We start from the raw sequence: 21,116 nt of genomic DNA on the forward strand, positions 1-21,116 counted from the left end.
TATCACTCCTAACTGTTTGTATGGTCAACTTTCCAACTTTCACAATATAAGAATAAAGAAGAATATCAGAGTATATTACAAATAAAAAGTATGTAAATATAAAACAAATCAAACCTTCCAAACCTGAATGAAGCAGAACTGAAAGCTGGTTCAGTTCACCAGCCTCTCTGTCTCTCTCTCTATATATAGGCCTATCACTTGAGGAAACAAGGGCGGACTCGTGCAAAATAGTATTAACCATTAACAGAACAGCAAACTCCAGGAAGAATGATTTGCGCCGGCGTCAGTGTGGTTACTGCGAATCACGCGAGATTTGGACGGACCAGGAAGAGGAGCTTCGAGAAGCTTCCGCTACAAAAAAGCTTAAAATATAGACTTATTTAATTTTTTTCAGGACAATTACGCAATTTGGGGCTTCAGCACAAGACGGACATTACATACGAGCATCATGGAGGTATTTGGATGTTTTTTTTGTGTGTGTTTTTTTACGAAGAGCTCTGGTGTCCCTTTGCAACCGTTGCATTGAAATGCACTGCTACGCCAAGACCCCCTGTAACTCAGAGAAGGGACGGTGGACTCTGAAAATTCTCCCAGCCCTTAGTCAACATGAGGGTGAGTAGATAATGAGCGAAATATCATTCTAGGGTGAACTATCCCTTTAAGTTTGATCCTCAGACTAAAGGTACCAGTTAATATAGCCTAGCTAATGCGGGCTAATGCTAATGCTAACACAGCCTCTTTGGTGTGAAAATATCATTACGGGGGAGGGAAACGTGATTTTGATGTAAGTTTTTTTCCTCGTGAATTTGACATCAAGAAAGTGAACATGAAGATACAGGGCCCTAGTTTCTTAGACCAGGTGAAGTCTAACATCAGCGCAGCTTCGCCACGCCAACGGAGTGTGGCCCAGGTCCATTTCGCAAGATTGGTGGGCCACGCAGTCAGACTTAGACCAGCGGAATCCCTCCCACCGGCGCAAACGGCAAAGGGGGAGGAGAGAGGGCGGGAGGAAGACAGGAGGAGGTGAAGTGGGATTAACACAGCCGATTCGGATCTTCACCAATCAAAGGAGCTCCTCTCCTCACCTTTAACTGCGCGGCGGGTGATGCGCGCTGCAAGTTTGTCATTTTATACTTGGACATGGACGGAGGAGACAGCGACGCCAGAGGCCGAACCTCTCCCAGGAGGAAACAGCTGTTTTGGTCCGGAGGTCCGAGCTCAGAGTGACCAATAATGAGTTTACTAATAGCCTATCCTTAATCAGGTTTGATCTGATACACTGAGAACCTCTGCCCAATGTAAGAAACAACAACTAATAAACTAATAAAGAAACTCACATTTATTCAAACCCTGTGTAAGACAGATGAGAGGTGTAGCCTACACTAATCACAACATAAACAAACATGCGGAATGAAATCAGCGTAAAGGACGCTCTCTCTCTCTCTCTGTCCTCCTCTCTCTCTCTCTCTCTCTCTGTCCGTCTCTTTTTTTCTCTTTTTTTTCTGTGATAGAGATGCTGAGTATACTGTAGTAGGCTATATACTGACTATCTGATACCGAGGCTGTTGTGGTGGACTAAGAGAGATGAAGATTTGTGTTTTGTTTTTCATTACGGCTGCGTGATGCGGTCGCTCGGCTAATGAATTAATAAGTAAATAAATAAATAAAGGATCATCACAAGGGCAGAGTGGTATCTCAACACGGCAGCGACATGCAGTCATCCACCCTCAGTCCTGCTTGGGACATCCACAGCTGCTTTTCAGTGCCAGTTCGTCCCTGCTGTGTTAATTCAGGTGGAGTTTCCTTTACGCACCGACAGCCTTTGATCTCTGCTTTGATCTGACGTCAGATGTGACGGGACAATCTATATAGATATAAATTCACGTGTTGATTCCGTTAGTTGCATTAAATAGTGGTTTTTGTGGATATTTATTGCATTGAAATGTGTCTGGAACTGTGGAAACCTGCCTGTGAGGTCTTGGTGACGTGTGTGCACTGCAGGTCAGTCAGCCAAACTTCCACTGCACCTGCTGCGCTCCGCGCTGCGCTGAGAGTAGACCTGGTTGGAGGTGGCGAGCTTTCAGCGCAACATCGGCGGGACATTTTCGCACAAAACTTCCACTGCACCAAGCTGAATCTGTGACGCCTCCCCCTGCTGCGCGGCCACGCCTATCTCAGCGCAGCGCGATCTGCCAATCTTCCAATCTGACTTTGCGCTAGGCTGCGCTGGTCGAAACTTGCATTAGACCGGCTGCGTTACCTTGCGCCACCTGCGCTGCGCCAGCAAACTAGGGCCCACAGGATTAAAGCTTGGAAAATACATTTTTTAATCCCTTTAAGGGACAACACTTGCACAATCTCCTTTACCAATTCTGATTGGTGCATTGCAGTCTTTAAAAAAAAGCTGATTTATTTTTGGTCTGATGCTTGCAAAGAATCCTTCAAGGCTGTTCAGGGAACACTCCACCACCTTGGTGTTTTCATTCCTCACAGCTGCAGCACCACTCTTATACGGCCTATCGTTGTTGTCTATGCAGCAGTAGGTGTGCCACAAGTAGTCAGGGATGTTGACACGGCCTTTAACCCAATTATCTTTAGAGGGAATCGCACCGACCACAACATAGGCTGTTTTGCAGCCTTTAAAGGTTTCTCTGAGTTTTGTTTCATACTTGGCCCAGGAACCACTGTTCAGCTTAATGTTCTGTGGAACCACATTGGTCAGGGTGAAGGTGGCCGTGCGGCCAAGACCTGTAAGACAATAAAAAGGTCATAGTACCGTAAATTATAAGAAATAAACTTCCAGTTTTGTGGGTCCACCAATTCCCATGCTGGCTGGCTCATTTTGTTTATAGGTTGTGGTAAATCATCAGAATGCATTGTGGGTTCTTAAGGTCTAAAAAACTCTATGTCTGGCTCACTTTTCTTTTTGTTCACATCCAGGTATATTTGAAGCTACATAGGGTAAATATATTATTTGGTTTCTCTGAGTGTTTTATTCTGAAATCTGCTCCATTTTTTATTGGATCACTCAGAAAACAGTCAGCCAATCAGAAGAGAGGCTCAGAGGCTCATCCTCTCTTCTGATTGGCTGACACTGACCTGTTGTTACTAGAGCTGAGAGAGGAGATGGAAAACTACACTGAGATGGGTTTTGGTTCTTAAAGGCGAACTATGCAAGTCTTGTGGCTTTTTCGCTGTTTTGAAACGAAGCCGGCGAAAAGGCCATCCATGAAGCGGCGGATAACGTTATTTATCATATACGATGTTATGATAGTCTTATCAGTATCCTTATACAGAACCGTGGTGCAGCCGTTTCCTCTCGATCCAGTTTCAATGTGCTGTAGACCCATGCTTGAAAGGTAGGCCACTGACAACCTGGTCTTTAATCTCATCAGACTCTAGAAATTATTAGTGATGTGTCCAATTGAATCGCTTAGGACATGAGTCGGCCTTCTTCCTGAGTCACAGTATAGAGTCGGTCAGCTCCACTGGTGCCAGTGTCTGACAGGGCCCCAGACTGAGGAGGTAACCTCGACTGGTATGTAACGTAGGACAGTATTTATTCACAATAATTGTTAAATACACAATTCCCTTACCTGAATGGTGTTGATTGGGATTGAGGTGACCGCGGTTGTAATTGTCAACCCGAGTGTAGTCACAATTTGTCGCCTGTTTATTTCCCATGTCGTCTACGGTGGTGGTGTTATGCCTCTTGCGCAACTCTCTAGCCGTCATCATACTATTTTCCCAGTTCTGATCTACCAGCTACAAAGTGGAAGATTGAAATCGGACAAATATCTCAGATTCACTGAAAATGATTGGTTGATTTCCATTATTTCATATTTCAAACTGTGTATTTGTGCATGTGTGTTGTACCTGGGGCTCAATAAACCACCGGCTTTTGCGGGAAGGTTCCTTTTGCTCTTTTCTCTCATATATATATAAGCAGAGTAGACAGGAATACGGTTGGCAGTGTCGTACAGCGTGGCAAAGCGGTACCTGTGAGAGCAAAGATTAACTGAGGCATTTTAAAATGTATCTTTAATTTAACTTTAATTCAGATGACTTTAAAGAGATGTGTGTTACTTGTTTTTAAATCTCTGGCAGATGTGGATGTAGTCACTGGAGGCATCCAGCTCGAGCACAGATCTTTCGTAGAAGAACTGATCACACGTGTTCTTAAAGGAGTCATCACCTGGTTTTTTATGTATCCAATCCCCCTTTAATTGCTTTGAATCAGTTCTTAAAACTTATTGGAAACATTTTTTAAAAAAAAATTCAAACATAGAGCTTGTTCTGACACTTTTTCATATGGCAACTTTCTCTCGTGAGAGTAGGCGCGAGGTTTTGACTGGTCCGGATGTTCAATGTATTAATATGTAATGAGGCGCGCATTGATTGGACGCAGGGAGGACAGAGCCGGAATGGTGGCTGGCCCTGTGGGCTACATGCAGGCTGTATTGGAAACCGCATACCTATGCTGCTCTGTCATGTACAGTAACCATGTTATAACTTTATAACTAGCCGTCATTTGGATAAACTAACCGCACATTGGGGATCTAAACCCTTACTTTCTCGCATGAATAAATATTAAAACTTAATAAATTAACGACCCTTTCCTCCGGCGGCACGACGACGTTGTTATCGGCCGGCTAAACGAGCACTGCAGGCGGGTTGAGGAGTCGCTCCTCCTCCGCTCCTCTGGTGCTCCAGCTGGCTGCACCTCACTTCTCCCAACGCGGAGCTAACTTCTAAACAGCCGTCATTCGGATAAACTAACCGCACGTTGGGGATCTAAACCCTTACTTTCTCGCATGAAAAAATACCAAAACTTAATAAATTAACGATAGTTTCTTTCGGCGGCATGACGATGTCGTTCGGCCAGGTAAACGAGCGCTGCAGGCGGGTTGAGGAGTCACTCCTCCGCTCCTCTGGTGCTCGCTGCAGCTGGCTGCACCTCACTTCTCCCAACGCGGAGAAAACTTCTAAACAGCCGTCATTTGGATAAACTAACCGCACATTGGGGATCTAAACCCTTACTTTCTCGCATGAAAAATTATTAAAACTTAATAAAGTGACGAAATAACAGCGCTACAGTGGGAAATAAAACAACCCGTAATGGCGGCACGGCAGAAGTCGGGGTGGTGGAAGAGAGGTGTGTTTATGAAAGCAGGCGCCACGGTGACGTCACCGTAGGCGCAGAATCAAAATCTCGTAATGTTGAGGTGCGCAGCCTCATGAGCTGCTCTGGCTTAAACAAAGAGCCCAAACGAAAAAACTCAGCCACTTTCAAACCGCAGGTTTTCAGGCAAGTTTCCACTGAGGTCCAACACCAGTATACATGTTTTAACAAGGAAAAATGCGATTTCCGGGTGATGACTCCTTTAAAGAAAAAACACGATATGAACGCTTACGATTTTACCACTTATCATATATTTTTAAACATTGACAAACAAAACACAAACCTTAAATTGTTGCACGACTTCTGCGTGCACGGTGAAGAAGAGTGGAAGAAGGAAGCACACAGTGAAGCTCTGCATCCTGGATGAAAACTGTGAATCACGATCGTTGGTCCGCAAGAAAGGAGTATGGAGACAATCTATACCACTGTATGGAGATGTCCAACTGTCTCTATCTTATAAACAGTAATTAGAGGAAGAGACAAAGGGCCGGATTTACTAAGATCCCAGATAGCGGGCGCTATATTGTTTGCGTCCGCTATAATATTGCGAGTTTGGTTAGTGCACGCAAAACAGGTGATCTACTAAGAGTAACCCGCTAAATGAAAACACGTGCAAACCGCAATATGTAAATGAGGGTTTTGCGCGTGGTAATCGTTTCCGCCATGGAGAGTGTGGACAGAGAGCTGGACGGACGAAGGGACAGAATGACATTTGATCCGATGCATACAATGACAGCATGTGTGTTCATCTCTCTCGGGCTCTGTTTAGATAAATAAACACAAATCGCTACAGGGCCCAACTCGTCATATAGTGACGAACAGGCAGCAGCTGCAGCGACAATCACACACCTGTGTGTGTGTGTGCCGCCCATGATCGAGTGGATTAATAGAGAGCTCAGGTGGGACACACGGATCTAAACACTCTGACCACCGACCAGAGGGATTAAAGACGGGTGAAAGCAGCGGTGACGTGTCCCAGTCCGGGACCGGGACCGAGAGACGGAGCTGAGCAGCCAGGTGAGAGGAGAGGAGAGGAGAGGAGAGGAGAGGAGAGGAGCGCACTGCAGGACAGACGTGCCCCGTGCGTAACGGCGCGTAAATGACTTTTAACACGGCTGAAAAACTATTACAGAATTACCCAGACGTGAGGAAATGCAGAGATGTAAGATCACGGGGCTCTGACAGGTATCAAATCAATAAACGCATACGTTTTGGCAAAGTTGTATCAGTTAGTACATGGTTTTCAGACGTGGTGAATAAAGACGCAAAAACAGCCACCGCAATCTCTTCCTGGTTTGGTAAATCACATTGCACGCGCTAAATAAATCAATTTGCATCTACTCCTCCCAGTATTCTGCACGTTCTGGCTGAAACGCCCATATTTACATATTCATCAAGGCAAACACGCTAAATGGATCGCACGTGCTATTCTGCCCGTGTGAGGGACGCAATCCTCGGTGCGCCCGGTTAGTAGATCAGGTTCCACATGTGTTTGGGCGTGCAATCACGTTTGCACACGTTTTAATACACGCAAACCTTTAGTAAATCCGGCCCAAAGTGTTAACCAATATGCACTTATATGGTGAGAGGCTGTTGTTGATGCTACAGAGAAAAAGCACATGGTGGTGGTCAGCTAGCCTGATGCATCAGCCGCTTATTTCATTACATTTCAAAAAGCGTCTGAACCTGAGCCATAGGGATTCGTTTGCTTCCGGGAGGCGGTTGCTTACATTTGCTTCAACTAATCGCTGCTGCTTGGTGGTCACGTGTGCTATACACCGGTTAAGCTCATAGGTTAATCTTGAGCGCTTGAGTTCAACGTCATCGCCTTCACTTACCCGTCTGTTCACTGAGCAAACCGAAACGCATTGCTAGTGTCCTGACTACATTGTTGAGGCAAATGAAATTTGCCGGAACCAGTAGGCGGCGCTAGCCTGGCTAGTGGTCAGCAGCTTCATGCTCAACTTCCTGTTACAGCAACAGTCCAACACAATAAATGCATCGACACACATTACTACTAAGGTACAAGTATGGAATTAAACAAACCTTTTAGCCTTTTATTAACCAGAACTGGTGGCTGGTTCAGTTCCCACTCAGGTTGACTTCAGTCTGGTGCATCAGTCTCAGAATGTGTCTGTCCACTGTGTTACATAGGTATATGTAGTTATCACTTGAGGAAACAAGGAAGGACTCATGCAAAATAGAATTTAACATCAACATATCAGCAAACTTAGGCGTAATAATTTAGCATGCAATCATTTTGTAGCAGCTTTTGTTATGAAATGTAATTGTAACATGCTGCTTATATTTTTTCCCCCCACATTTACAGCATATAAATGTAACAAAGACTTCTCTTGTCTGTCTGGCCCTCTCTCTTTCCACAGCTGCAGAGTAGAAGGTTGACAGAATGTAAATTTGGTTATCACACCAGGGTGAAGATAAAACTGGCACTAACTAACTACACACACTGAATCTAAAGTTAAATATTAAAACTCCTGTCTTGTTTTTGTAGACCGGCTTTGACTGTCGTTTCCTTTCATGTGACAGTAATTGCATGTGTTTGTGTACATGCATGTGCACCTTTTCTCTATTATCACATATTGTTTTATGTGAATTCCCTTCTTCATTAGAAAGCACTTAACGTTTTGGCCTATAAATATAAAAATAAATAAAATTCAAATAATTTCCTGTCTTTTAATCACTTCACTTAGAGCTGCTTATTGCTTTTGTCTTCTCAGAATGTGAAGGAGGGTTTGTTCCTCTTTATTTTACCCACTAGTTCCTCATTATTTATATTTTGTGGTGTAAATACAGTATTTCATATGTGTGTGAAATCTATCTTGTCTGCACTGTGTTTGTAGTTAAGACAGTCCAGGCATGTAGTAGACAACCATTGAAGAGTACATAATTATCCATACATGTATATCAGACACAAACAAAAAGGACCTGTAAAATGTAAGAAAAGAGAGTTTCTAATTTTACAGGATTTTTCTATTTTGTTATTGGTGCCAGAAAATGACCTGTTAATCAACACCACTTTTGACCTCAACGTTTTTGTACTGTAGCTCATGTACTCAGCAGGTAATATACTGAAATAGATTACAACATACATTTCAAGTGCTTTTCTGCCTGATTCACGTTGGGTACAAAATTACAAAATACAATTTCAGTTTCAATTACTTATGAAATTGTACTTTAAACAATTACACATCATGTTCTTGGAAATCATCATCATCGTCTTTTATATATCTAAATCCTTGGGTAACACACCGAGATCGAGAAATCTCATCGGCAAAGCTTCAGAAATACAGAAATAAATACAGCGAAAACAATGGAAAAATGCTTTTTTTTTTTAAAGAACACACTAGATTTAACAATACTGGCAGATAAGCAGATGTTTGTAATGAGAGCAAGAACGATTAACATGGCAGAAATATAAAATTGAAAGCAGTGAAAATTACAGTTAATAAATCTTTCAATTAAGGAGGTCAACTTTCCTTTTATTTTTATTTTTTACAAAAACACAAAACACACACATACAGACTCACAAACATATAGACAAGACAGAGGGGACTTGAAATCTAGAGGCACTAAGAGAGTCAGTGGCAGTGGCACAATGAACTTACTGCATGTTTTTCAAAGAATCAGCAGTGAAATAATTTTCATGTGATGGAGTTGAACAGATCTGAAATCCTTCATTCCAATAATGTGGAGCAGGAAGCCAATGTAAGGGAGGGACCTCATGGATATTGGTTGACATCTACAGAACCAATAGGGTTGTAGATGTACAGTAGGTCAGGGCCCACCCAGGGGATTGTGGGTAGGTGCACCCTGATGAAAACAGTGAAAACATTTTTGGACTGAAAACATAAGTTTGAGTTTGAGCCTTGGGCTAAAGTTATGATGAAAGTTTTTTGTCATGAATTTGGCATCAAGAGAGTGAACAAGAAGATAAAAAGAAATATTTTTTTCATTTCCTGCTGGGTCATAAGGCTACCCCCACAACACAGGGTTCATGTCATGATTGTCTGTATTTTGAGCATAAAATTAAAACAAATAGCCTATTTAAAATGAAATAAAAACTGGTCATGGTTGTCTTTGTTTAATACATCAGAGACTTTTGGTCCAATTGATAGGCTACGTTAGGCGGCAAATTCAATTAGGCTACAGTGACAGCATCACTGTCAGACACACTTAGAAAATGAAAGGCAAATTTTAAAGCAGTGCAAAAATCTGCTGAACTATCTGCCAAAACATCCGAAATATTTGTAATAGTAAAGGTGGGTAGGCTATCTGGCATAGCTGACAGTGTTTACTATACTTCATATATTGTCTTGAAATTTCCGACCAAGTCGTGGAGTTTACTTTCACTTTTGTCAACTTACCAACTGGAGCTTTAACTGATAGGATTAAAGGATTGAGTGTCTTTTTTTTGCTGTTATAAAACACACACACACTGCTACAGCTGTACAGTGCCACATCCACTGAGCTCTGGCTCAACTGATCAGTGCTCAGATGGAGGTTAGATCTTCACATTTTTAACTCTTTTAAAGTGCAGCCAAACACCAGGTGAAAGAGAGAGAAACAGCAGAGCTACACTGAAAGCTCAGTCAGGTGCAGGTGAGTGTTTACGTTACGGGACAACACTTGCACATTCTCCTAAACGACTGATTTTTTGTGGTATGCAGTTGTGAAAAAGCTCAACGTTTGTTAGGTTAAGTTTGTCAAAGAATCCTTCAAGGCTGTCAAGGGAACACTGCACCACCTTGGTGTTTCCATTCCTCACAGCTGCAGCATCGCTCTTATACGGCTGGTCGTTGTTGTCCAGGCAGCAGTAGGCGTGCCACAAGTAGGCAGGGATGTTGACACGTTTTTGCTTCTTCTTTTTAACCCAATTATTATCAGAGGGAATCGCACCGACCAGAACATAGGCTGTCTTGCAGTCACACTTTAAAATGTCCTTGCGGAGACGTGTCTCATAGGTTTTCCACGAACCACGGTTCAGTCTTCTGTTCTGTGGAACCGTGTTGGTCAGGGTGAAGGTGACGTCGCAGCCAAGACCTGTAAAACAGTAACAAAGAGACACGGTAAATTAAACAAGAAGACTTGTGGATGTGATGAGTCCTGAGAGTCTACGAGTGCCAAGTTCTCATTGGCTCATTCTGTTAGTTGTGGTTATTTTCTTTGTTATGCATTGTTATCAGAATGCATTGTGGGTAGTCCTGAGGTCCAAAGAACTCTCTGTCTGCCTCTTCCTCTTCAGATCAACACTGTTCGCATCCAGCTATATTTAAAGCTGCATATAGTGTAAATGCTGATGTTCATATTATTTGGTTTCTCTGAATGTTTCATTCTGAAATCTGCTCTATTTTTATTGGATCACTCAGAAAACAGTCAGCCAATCAGAAGAGAGGCTCTGAGAGAAGACAGAAAACTACACTGAGATGGTTTGTGGTTCTTAAAGGGACATTGTGTAGGAATTTCTCCCATCTAGTGGTGAGGTTGTATAAAAAAATAAAATAAACACAAAGAAGAAAACACAAGGCCTTCACTTCCTAAAAAGTGTTAAATACACAGATTCGCAACAAACAGTAACATCGAGCTCGAGTCTTCCTTACCTATATGGTGTTGGTTGGGATTAAGGTGACCACAGTCATAACGCTTATTTCCGGTGTAGTCTGAATTTATCGCCTGTTTATCTCCCATAGGGACTTTACCATATCTCTCCTCCAACTGTCTCTCCGTCATCATGTCCTTTCCCCAGTTCCGATTTACCAGCTACAAGGTGAAAGATTCACATCAGACAAATCTCAGATTCAGTTTCTGTGTTCAGTAATCTAATTTACTGAAAATGATTAGTTGATTTTCATTATTTCACATTTCAAACTGTATGTTTGTGCATGTGTGACGTACCTGAGGCTCAATACGCCAGTTACTATCATCATATAAGCAGAGTAGACAGGAATACGGTTGGCAGTGTCGTACAGCGTGGCAAAGCGGTACCTGTTTGTGCAAACATTAAGTGAGACACTTTTAAATGTAACTTTAATTCAGATTTGACTGAGTTAAAAGAGTTGTGTCTTACTGGTTTTGAAATCTCTGGCAGATGTGGACGTAGTTAATGGAGGCATCCAGCTGTGGCACAAACCTGTTGTAGAAGAACTGGCCACATGTGCCCTTAAAGAAGAAACAGACAAAATTAACACTTACAGTTTTACCAGATTAAGATCTGCTCCCATTAATATTGGGTCTGACGGAAATTGAGACAGAACCAAATTCAGCTTAGATAAAAATTCAGCTTGGCCTATATTCGGAGAATAAGCACTGACTAAAAAAAAGGTTTCCCGTGCCACTTCAAAGCTTTTTTCTCCTTCGCTGCTGTCAGGATGCGCTGTCTATCACTCCACTTGAGCATGCGGACAATGTACGGCCTCGGTGGATCCTCAGGTCCCGGTCTCGGGCGTAGTGCTCTGTGTTGCCGTTCCACCTCTGGCACCTTTCCAGATTCCGGGTTCAGATCTAGTACATATTTTAATATCTCTCCCAGCTCAGTATCTGGATTGGATGCCTCAAACAGCCCCTCTTTTAAACCAACGAACACCAGATTGTTCCTTTTGCTCTGAGATTCCAAATATGTGACTTTAGATCTCAGCAGGTGGATTTCTTTGTGTAAATCACTGGCCGTCTTGGCGTGCTCTGATTTAAAGTCCTCCAGATTACTGATGCGCTGCTCGGCATTTGCCACTCTATGGGCCCTAGTTTGGTGGCGCAAGGTAGCGCAGCCGGTGTAATGCAAGTTTCGACCAGCGCAGCCTAGCGCAAAATCAGATTGGCAGATTGGTAGATCGCGCTGTGCTGAGATAGCTGTGGCCGCGCAGCAGGGGGAGGTGTCACAGATTCAGCTTGGTGCAGTGGAAGTTTCGTGCGAAAATGTCCCGCCGAGGGTGCGCTGAAAGCTCGCCACCTCAAACCAGGTCTACTCTCAGCGCAGGGCGAAGCGCAGCAGGTGCAGTGGAAGTTTGGCTGACTGACCTGCAGTGCACACACGTCACCAAGACCTCACAGGCAGATTTCCACAGTTCCAGGCACATTTCAATGCAATAAATATCCACAATAACCACTATTTAATGCAACTAATGGAATCAACACGTGAATTTATATCTATATAGATTGTCCCTTCACATCTGACGTCAGATCAAAGCAGAGATCAAAGGCTGCCGGCACGAGTAATGGAAACTCCACCTGAATTAACACAGCAGGGACGAACTGGCACTGAAAAGCAGTTGTGGATGTCCCAAGAGCAGGACTGAGGGTGGATGACTGCATTTTGCTGCCGTGTTGAGACTACGCACTGTGCCGTTGTGATGATCTGCTTCATCTATTTATTTACTTATTAATTCATTAGCGGTGAGCGACCCCGTCGTCACGCAGCCGTAATGAAAAACAAAACACAAATCATCATCTCTCTTAGCCCACCACAACAGCCTCGGTATCAGATAGTCAGTATATAGCCTACTACAGTATACTCAGCATCTCTATCACAGAAAAAAAAGAGAGGAGGACAGAGAGAGAGAGAGGGAGAGAGAGAGAGAGCATCCTTTACGCTGATTTCATCCCGCATGGTGTTTGTTTATGTTGTGATTAGTGTGCACCTCTCATCTTGCTTACACAGGGTGTGAATAAATATGAGTTTCTTTATTAGTTTATGAGTTGTTGTTTTTTACAATGGGCAGCGGTTCTCAGTGTATCAGATCAAACCTGATTAAGGATATTAGTAAACTAATTATTCGGCCACTCTGAGCTCGGACCTCTGGACCAAAACAGCTGTTTCCTCCTGGGAGAGGTTCGGCCTCTGGCGTCGCTGTCTCCTCCGTCCATGTCAAAGTATAAAATGACAAACTTGCAGTGCGCATCGCCCGCAGCGCAGTTAAAGGTGAGGAGAGGAGCTCATTTGATTGGTGAAGATCCGAATCGGCTGTGTTAATCCGACTTCTCCTCCTCCTGTCTCCCTCCCGCCCTCTCTCCTCCCCCTTTGCCGTTTGCGCCGGTAGGAGGGACGAGGGGAGGGCTTGCGCTGGCGTAAGTCGGACCGCGCTGCCCACCAAACTTGCGAAATGGACCTGGACACGCCTCGTTGGCGTGGCGAAGCTGCGCTGCACTTAGACTTCACTCAGTCTAGGAAACTAGAGCCCTATTTGTCATTGCACGCAGATCTTTTTTCATGCTGTTAATACTTCCATTCAGTGCGTCGAACTTTTGCTCGACAGATTCCTTCAGATCTGCAGATTGTTTCAATAGTTCTAGGGCCCAGGCCGGGGGCAGCTCTTCCGACATGCTCTCAATTGTTTGGCGATCCACACTTTCTTTCGCTGTTTGTCTCGTTCTCCGGTACCACTTATTCTCACTCATTCGTGTAGTCGTTGTTAGTGTGGAGAGGCACTTCTTTTGCTGCAAAGGGTCTTGTAGCTTATCCGATGGGTTAATTGTTAAATGTTAGGTCTGTGATAAGAACGCCAGCACCTTCAGTGCGCCATCTTGTCACATCACCACCAAACATGAATTTAATAACTATAGACCAGTGTCAATGTTCTCACAATTTTCAAAAGTGCTTGAAAAACTGTTTGTACAGAAGTTAGACATATTTCTTGAAAATAATCACTTGCTGAGTGAGAGTCAGTATGGGTTTCGAACCAACCGATCTACAGCAATGGCACTAATGAAAATAACGGAAGAAATAACAATGGCATTAGATAACAAAAAATATACAGTTGGGGTTTATTGATTGATTTAAAAAAGGCGTTTGATACAATAAATCATGAAATTTTAATTTCTAAATTACATAATTATGGTGTGAGAGGAATTGCCTTGGACTGGTTAAGTAGTTATTTACGAAATAGAAAACAATATGTTCAGCTAGAGGGTTACAAATCAGAATGCATGAGGACTGTATGTGGAGTCCCACAAGGTTCTGTTTTGGGACCTAAACTTTTTATTTTATATATTAATGATATTTGTGATGTTTCAAAGATTCTACAGTTTGTTTTGTTTGCTGATGATACTAATTTTTTTTGTTCTGGGGATGATTTGGGGATTATTGCAGAAAACATCACTAATGAAATGGTTAAACTTAAGAGATGGTTTGATGAAAACAAGCTTTTGTTAAATTTGAAAAAAACTAAATTTATGGTTTTTACAAATCGAAAAAAGGATGAAATTGAACTTTCATTTGCAGGAGAGAGTATCGAAAGAGTGTCTGTATTTAGGTTTTTGGGTGTTATCCTGGAGGACAAGTTGACATTGAAAAACCACATAGCATTATGTAAAAGCCAAGGTGGCAAAGAGTATCTATATTTTGAATAAGGTTAAGTTTGTCTTGGACACTAACACACTAAGAATTCTGTATTGTACATTTATTTTGCCATATTTTAATTACTGCGTGGAGGTGTGGACCAAGGGTGGAGGCACGGAGGGATCCAAATGACAAATAAGATCTGGAGTTTCACACAGGATTTTTCGAGACTGTGGCAGGGGTGGGGTTACTTACAGGATGGACGGTCATTGGCTGAAACCAAGAGAAAAGACAAATCAGTTGTAAATGACAGGATGTGTAATCAGCTCATCACCACTGAATATGATCCTCTCCTCTACTTACTCAGACTTAGTGAACTCAAGCTCATTTTAGCTTTACAATCTGGATAAAAAACTTGAACTAAAAGATCCAAAGTCAAAATGTCTACTTTTCTTTCTCACCTTTCTTCTGTTTATAAACCATGAATCCAGTGACAGCGATGAGGACGAGAGCCAGAGGAACCAGTGCAGAGATGATGGGGACGGTGGTGTTACTGGGCTTCTCTGGTCAATATAAAATATCACATTTTAAGACCAGAACAGATAAACAGGTCAGAACACAAGAGTGTAGGAGCTGATGTCTGTTTACATTCATCTGGTAATTTACTGCCCCCTTGTCAACCATCTCTAGTTTGTGCACAGTGCTGCCCTGCTGCACTTAGTTGATGAGGTTTATTAACCAAGAGATGAGCTGCTCAGCTTTTAAACCACTGTATCTATGTTCTGAATTCTGAACTTTTCACAGAAACATGAATCAAGAGCCTGATGAACAGAGTTGACACTGATCTGTGAGGAGACTGACTGCTCAGCTAACATCCATGTCCCTGGAACAACAGACACAACATGAGGACTTTGACTGTTGGAGGTTTTTATTGAAAAGTGAAACATCAGAGAGAAAAGACAGAACAAGACATGTGATCTCTGATGATCCTGTAACGACCAGTTCTCCAGTCAGATGGCTTTGGGCCTGTCATCAGACCTGCAGTGGGTGTCAGCTTGTGTCGTCATGAATCTACTGAGCCTCTGACAGACAGACGATGCCTTCACTGACCCTCAGTTAATGTTGCTACAAGCAGCTTTTAATTCTTCCTCTCACTCAGTCAAAGAGCAGCCACTCTGCAGCCGCTGCCTCGGCCTTATTATCTGGTTAGACTGAACCACATGGACTGGTCCAACTGGTTTGATATAAAACTCCATGTCCCACTTATCAGTCCAACCATCATCACTGATTATCTGGTGCAACAATCGTACTAAAAATGTCATGAATGTTCTGCCATGATCTGCATCTTAATAGTTGAAAACATGGTTTTAATGACACATGAAGAAAGAAGATTTCAACACTGTATTCAGTGTTTACATGTATATGTGATTCATGAGTCATTGTAAAGCACTAAAGTACAATCAACACAAGATTAACGATAAAACAAGAACTATGAGAAAAAACATCCTGCTTATGTTAAAAGGAATGAATAAATCTGCTGAACACTGAGACTCTTTTAGCTGGATAATATGACAGGGTTAGTTAATGTTAAAGTGTTGACTTCTTCCATATGTGAGGTCACTGATCCAGTGTTTGTCAGTCAGGTTTCTGGATTCAGACACTCAGAGAGTTCAGAGCTGGTTTCAGGAGCTGTAAGATCAGAAACACACTGTCAAACTGTTGAAAGACAATTTAACCAGCACTAACAGTAAATGAAGAAAACTGTAGATTATCAATAAAATGATTTAGAATCAAATTTGGTGTAAAAGATCATTTCAGACAAAATAAAATCAGTTTTACTTACGGGATGGATGGTCTTTGGCTGAAACCAAAAGAAAAGACAAATCAGTTGTAAATGACAGGATGTGTTTGATCAGCTCATCACCACTGAATATGATCCTCTCCTCTACTCACTCAGAATTAGTGAACTCATTTTTTAAACTCAAGCTTGTTTCAGTTTTACAATCTGGATAAAAACCTGAACTAAATATTATAAGAGTCAAAATGTCTACTTTTCTCTCTCACCTTTCTTCTGTTTATAAACCATGAATCCAGTGACAGCGATGAGGACGAGAGCCAGAGGAACCAGTGCAGTGATGATGGGGACGGTGGTGTTACTGGGCTTCTCTGGTCAATATAAAATATCACATTTTAAGACCAGAACAGATAAACAGGTCAGAACACAAGAGTGTAGGAGCTGATGTCTGTTTACATTCATCTGGTAATTTACTGCCCCCTTGTGGAGGCAGCAGGTTATTGTCTCTGGAAACTTGTCAACCATCTCTAGTTTGTGCACAGTGCTGCCCTGCTGCACTTAGTTGATGAGGTTTATTAACCAAGAGATGAGCTGGTCAGCTTTTAAACCACTGTATCTATGTTCACAACTGTTGTTGGAGATGAATTCACAGCTCAACTGTAGAACAAAGACTAAAATACCCAACAAACCACAGACATGACGTCACATTCAGGAGCTGCTGATGTCACTCTTACCCATGTTGGTCCTGATGTGAGCTTTGTCCAGTTTGGTGACGATGTCGTCCTTCACTCCAGAGAGCTGAAACACACAGTCGTACCTCCTCCAGTCTTCAGCTTTGACTGATGAGACGTCCAGGTCAACACTCATCTGGAAGGATCCATCATGGTTGGGGAGGATCTCTCCTTGGTCCACGTCCTCATAAAGCTCCTCTCCATCTTTGGTCCAGAACATCAGGGCTCTGTGAGGGTAGAAACCTGTAGCGTGGCAGCTGACTGGAGAGGAGGGAGTCTTCTGGAGGAGAGACACTGAGGGACGGACTGGAGAGAGAGAGAGAGACAACAGGTAAGTTAGACTGGTGGTCATTTGTCTCCACTACATGTTCAGACTCACACATTCATCTTCTGACAGCTCCACATAACAACAACAGCATCTCTCTCTTCTAACTCTATTCTCTGAAGGGATGAGACGATGTATGGATGAGTATGCTTTTTCATTTTACTAGAGTATTTAATTGTTTTTATATTGAGCCCAGCATATTGAGTGCAATGTAATTTCGTTGTATCAACCATACAATGACAATAAATCTATCTTGACCTTGAACAGTGAAGAAGTGAAAGAGACTTCACTCACACTAACTGTTCACTGACTATCACCAGTCGACTGAGAGTGATGTCAGAGCACCAAACAGGTCAGTCTCTCCTGATTGGTCAGGACCAACTCAGATCTTAAAGACCGGGTAAACCAAGAATAAATATGTGTTTCAAGTTTATAATACCACAGGAAAACATATTATTAACCACTCTGTCAAATTTGAAGGATTAAAAATGTCGTTAAGTATATAAAAATATGCATCAAAGTTGTCAATAAATGAGCAGCTTTCTCTCCCTCAGGGCAGTGGGGGCATGTCCGCTGCAGGCAAAGAAACCATGCCCCATCGCAGGAGATATTCACTGAACGTCTCTGATACAACCTATATGTACGCGTCATCATGAAATATAGACAGGAAAGTGACCTCAAACACACACCGCCACACAGCACAGACACAGAGACACAGCTAATCAAACCTTCAGGAAATATTTCTTACCTCCAAAAGAGTCAGAAGCATCAGTCATCCAGCTCCAACAGGTTAATAATCCACCATGCTGTTCCTGTTTACATCTCACTCCTAGTCAGCGTGTTTCATCCATTTGCATTGTGTGAAAAAAATTACGTTTTTAGCAAACTTTAGCTTCAAGTGTCCTGACAGGAGAGGCCGACACAAGACAGTCAAGCCTCTCTGGTACTGAGTCCAGACCACCGGTCCGGTCAGAAAACAACACGGTGGAGCCAGGAACAGAAACACGTACGGCTGTTGCCGCGGCTAAAAACTTTTTTTTTTCACACAATGCAAATGGATGAAACGCGCTGACCACAAGGAATGAGATGTAAACGGGATTAATATTGGTGCAATATTAAACTGTTGGAGCTGGATGCTGCCGCTGCTGACTGTTTTAGACATCAGGAGTGAAGGTAGAAATATTTCCTGGAGGTTTGACCAGAGCGATTATGGCTCTGGGTTTGACCAGCTGTGTGTCTACTCGGACGTCTGGCAGACTGAGACGTTTTTTTTTTTTAATGGTTATTTTCCGTCCGTTATTTTTATGTCTGATCTCCCGTGTGTGGTTGTATGGATGAGTGGAGGCTGTTGGTCAGACAGATGTGTTAATGAGGGAGACTCTAGTCAAAGATGGTGTTTACGTCGCTGCTGTATGTTGTGACCGGAGGGAGCCTCTCTCCCTGCGGTGACTGTGGACTGTGGTCTCCCCTATGTGTGAACGTGAATTACTTTTAGTTAGCTGGCTGTTTCCCCTTTTAGCAGGACTCAAATGCAAGTGGGACGGAAGACCACAGATGCCAGTTTGCTGAATGTTTTTATTACCTAGAGCGGAGCAGTTGGTGGGTTTATGCTAGCTAGTTTTAGACCCGCCCATTAAATCCTGAACACAGAGATGGTGAAACACGGTCTCTGAGGCCTAGCTCCACAAGGAAATTATGAATGGCAAAAAATACTTTTTACATGTTTTGAGGGACACATTTAAGACCTAATTAATATGTTAAGAAGAAAAATATTGAATTTGGTTTACCCAGTCTTTAAAACAAGGTGATGTCAGACTGAGGAGTGATGATACAGTGGTGATTCAGTCTGACTACCTTTTCTCAGTAAAAAGTTCCTCCCGTAGTTCAGGTACATCTTCAGTGAAACAGGACACAGCTGAGTTGAGAGATACACATTGTCATATATTCTATCTTTGTCAGTCTCCCATTTCAGTTTGGTGACGACAGCCTGTGGTTTTGGAGCGACCCATGTGTGTGTCTTCATGTCCAGTGACAGGAAGTCTTCTCCATTATAACCATACTGGATAAATCCATCAACTTCTCCAGTCTCATCGTCCCATTCACATCCACTCAACGACTGTAAGATGTGGACACCTGAGACAGAGACAGTTAAAGGTCAGATTATGTCTCCTGGCCAGATGATCAGTTTTAGACCTGCACAGTCCTCTGCTGCTCAGGATTCAAAAACATAATCAGGGACTTTGTGGTTTATACTTGTGGTTTATATCTTGTCATTAGTATTTGTGACATAATGTACTACATTATTTACATTTTAGTTCACAGTTTAGGCATTCATAGTATGAATAGAGAGTATGTTAGTACAAATAGAAAATATTATGGAATGTGTCACGGTAGAAATAGATATGGATGAAACCAAGAATATAATAAGTTGAATCTATAGAACACCAGGGTCCTCATTTATCAAAAAAAACTTCCCCAGCCTCATTGTCCCATTCACATCCACTCAAGCTCTGTAAAATGTGGACACCTGAGACAGAGACAGAGACTCACGTTAACATGTACAGCTTATGTCTCGAGTTCAGATAGAGACACTGATGCATCTCCCTCCCTTTTACTGTAATGATTGACTTTCAACTGTGGACAGAAAAACGTCACAGACACTTGTAACTTACCTCCACTTTGGTTGACGCGCTGCTTCAAACTGTGAATACTGGCCTTGAAGAAGATGGGCGTACCCTCAAAACACTCTCTATTGTACCACTGTAGATGTTCAGGGTTCTCATCGAACACTGTTTTCATCCACGTCTGTTTTGGTTCTACTCTGTTTATGTTGCTGTCACAGTGACCAGCCTGAATGTCATCAACGAGCCCGACAGCCACAACCTCAGGGAAGTTTGAGACTCCGTCAGATACAGTGGAAAAAAACTTCAGGGAGTGTTTCACTGTAGGACACACAAGTATTTCATTATAAACATAAAACTACACTCATCATAAATGTGATATATTCAGTCAGCTGAAAATCCTGTTGAGATAAAAGTGAAACCAAATCATGCAGCAGTGTGACGCAGAAGAAAAATACCGAGCTGAGCAGAAAGTAAAGTTAAGAGTTGAATAAATATTTAAATGTGATCCTACCTGCTGATGAACTGTGACAGAGAAGAAGAAACAAAAGAAACTTTTCCATTTTGTTTTGTTTTGTAGCTGTGTCTTCACGAGCGGAAGCTGAAGTGTTTGTGCTTGGGTGGTGAATCTTGTGACAGGTAGGCCTACAACTGCAATGATTTACAGACTCTCTTATAACAAAGGAGAAATCAAAGGTCAGAGTGTTCTTTGCTGTTTCATTAATATTAATGAAACCGGTGTGTGGCCTCTGCGTTGTGTAGTCAAGTGAACCACAGCAGTGCTCCTGTTTCAGACGTTTTTTTATTCCTGACAAGGATGACATAAAAACAACTGTGGGGCAACACTTATGTAAGTAACATCGCTCCTCTGATTCTGCTACAAAAAAGAGCAGTAAGAGTAATCCACAAGGCAGGTAATAGAGATCCCTCAAGTAGATTTTTTATTTCTGCAGGTTTGTTGAAAATGGCTGATATAATAGAATTACAGACCCTAAAAATAATGTTTAAAGCAAAGAACAGATCATTACCAGAACATTTACAAAGCTTGTTTAAATTGGAGGAAGGGGACAACAGATTGAAGCTTGATTTTAAACATACATTTGCAAGGTTAAGCTTAAAACAAATGTGTATTTCTGTTGCAGGTGTAAAAGGGGCAGGTATTATAAGTTTTTT

General features: G+C 42.4%; 2 protein-coding genes and 1 pseudogene across 2 annotated transcripts in view; all 3 read right to left on the bottom strand.

The window, feature by feature from the left end:
- Nucleotides 1–2,335: 2,335 nt before the first annotated feature.
- The window catches only part of LOC146986113 (endonuclease domain-containing 1 protein-like), a 28,779-nt gene continuing 9,998 nt past the window's right edge, over nt 2,336–21,116 (bottom strand). The window contains exons 4-5 of the mRNA XM_085780457.1: nt 3,597–3,765; nt 2,336–2,748 (exon numbers count right to left, since the gene is read on the bottom strand). Of these exons, the coding sequence (XP_085636583.1) occupies nt 2,336–2,748; nt 3,597–3,765 (582 nt within the window). The remainder of the gene's footprint in view (nt 2,749–3,596; nt 3,766–21,116) is intronic.
- Nucleotides 9,816–13,516, bottom strand: LOC146986114 (endonuclease domain-containing 1 protein-like; annotated as a pseudogene).
- LOC146986115 (major histocompatibility complex class I-related protein 1-like) lies at nt 16,096–20,508 on the bottom strand. The gene is made up of 7 exons (XM_085779778.1): nt 20,458–20,508; nt 19,995–20,264; nt 19,177–19,455; nt 17,001–17,303; nt 16,536–16,637; nt 16,315–16,332; nt 16,096–16,160 (listed from the first exon to the last, which is right to left on the bottom strand). The coding sequence occupies exons 1-7, from the start codon at nt 20,504–20,506 to the stop codon at nt 16,111–16,113; spliced, it is 1,071 nt and encodes a 356-aa protein (XP_085635904.1). The 5' UTR covers nt 20,507–20,508; the 3' UTR covers nt 16,096–16,110.

This window comes from Trachurus japonicus, chromosome 6 (assembly GCF_045865225.1).
Source record: "Trachurus japonicus isolate A0001 chromosome 6, Traja_1.0".
Taxonomy (NCBI): Eukaryota; Metazoa; Chordata; class Actinopteri; order Carangiformes; family Carangidae; genus Trachurus; species Trachurus japonicus.

Excerpts from the sequence above, each read along its gene's own strand:
- LOC146986115 (XM_085779778.1), bottom strand. The coding sequence starts at position 20,506 with ATGGAAAAGTTTCTTTTGTTTCTTCTTCTCTGTCACAGTTCATCAGCA. Across the intron at positions 17,304-19,176 it reads GAACTTTTTACTGAGAAAAG|TCCGTCCCTCAGTGTCTCTC; the intron begins GTAGTCAGACTG and ends CTCTCTCTCCAG. Across the intron at positions 16,638-17,000 it reads TCACATCAGGACCAACATGG|AGAAGCCCAGTAACACCACC; the intron begins GTAAGAGTGACA and ends TATATTGACCAG.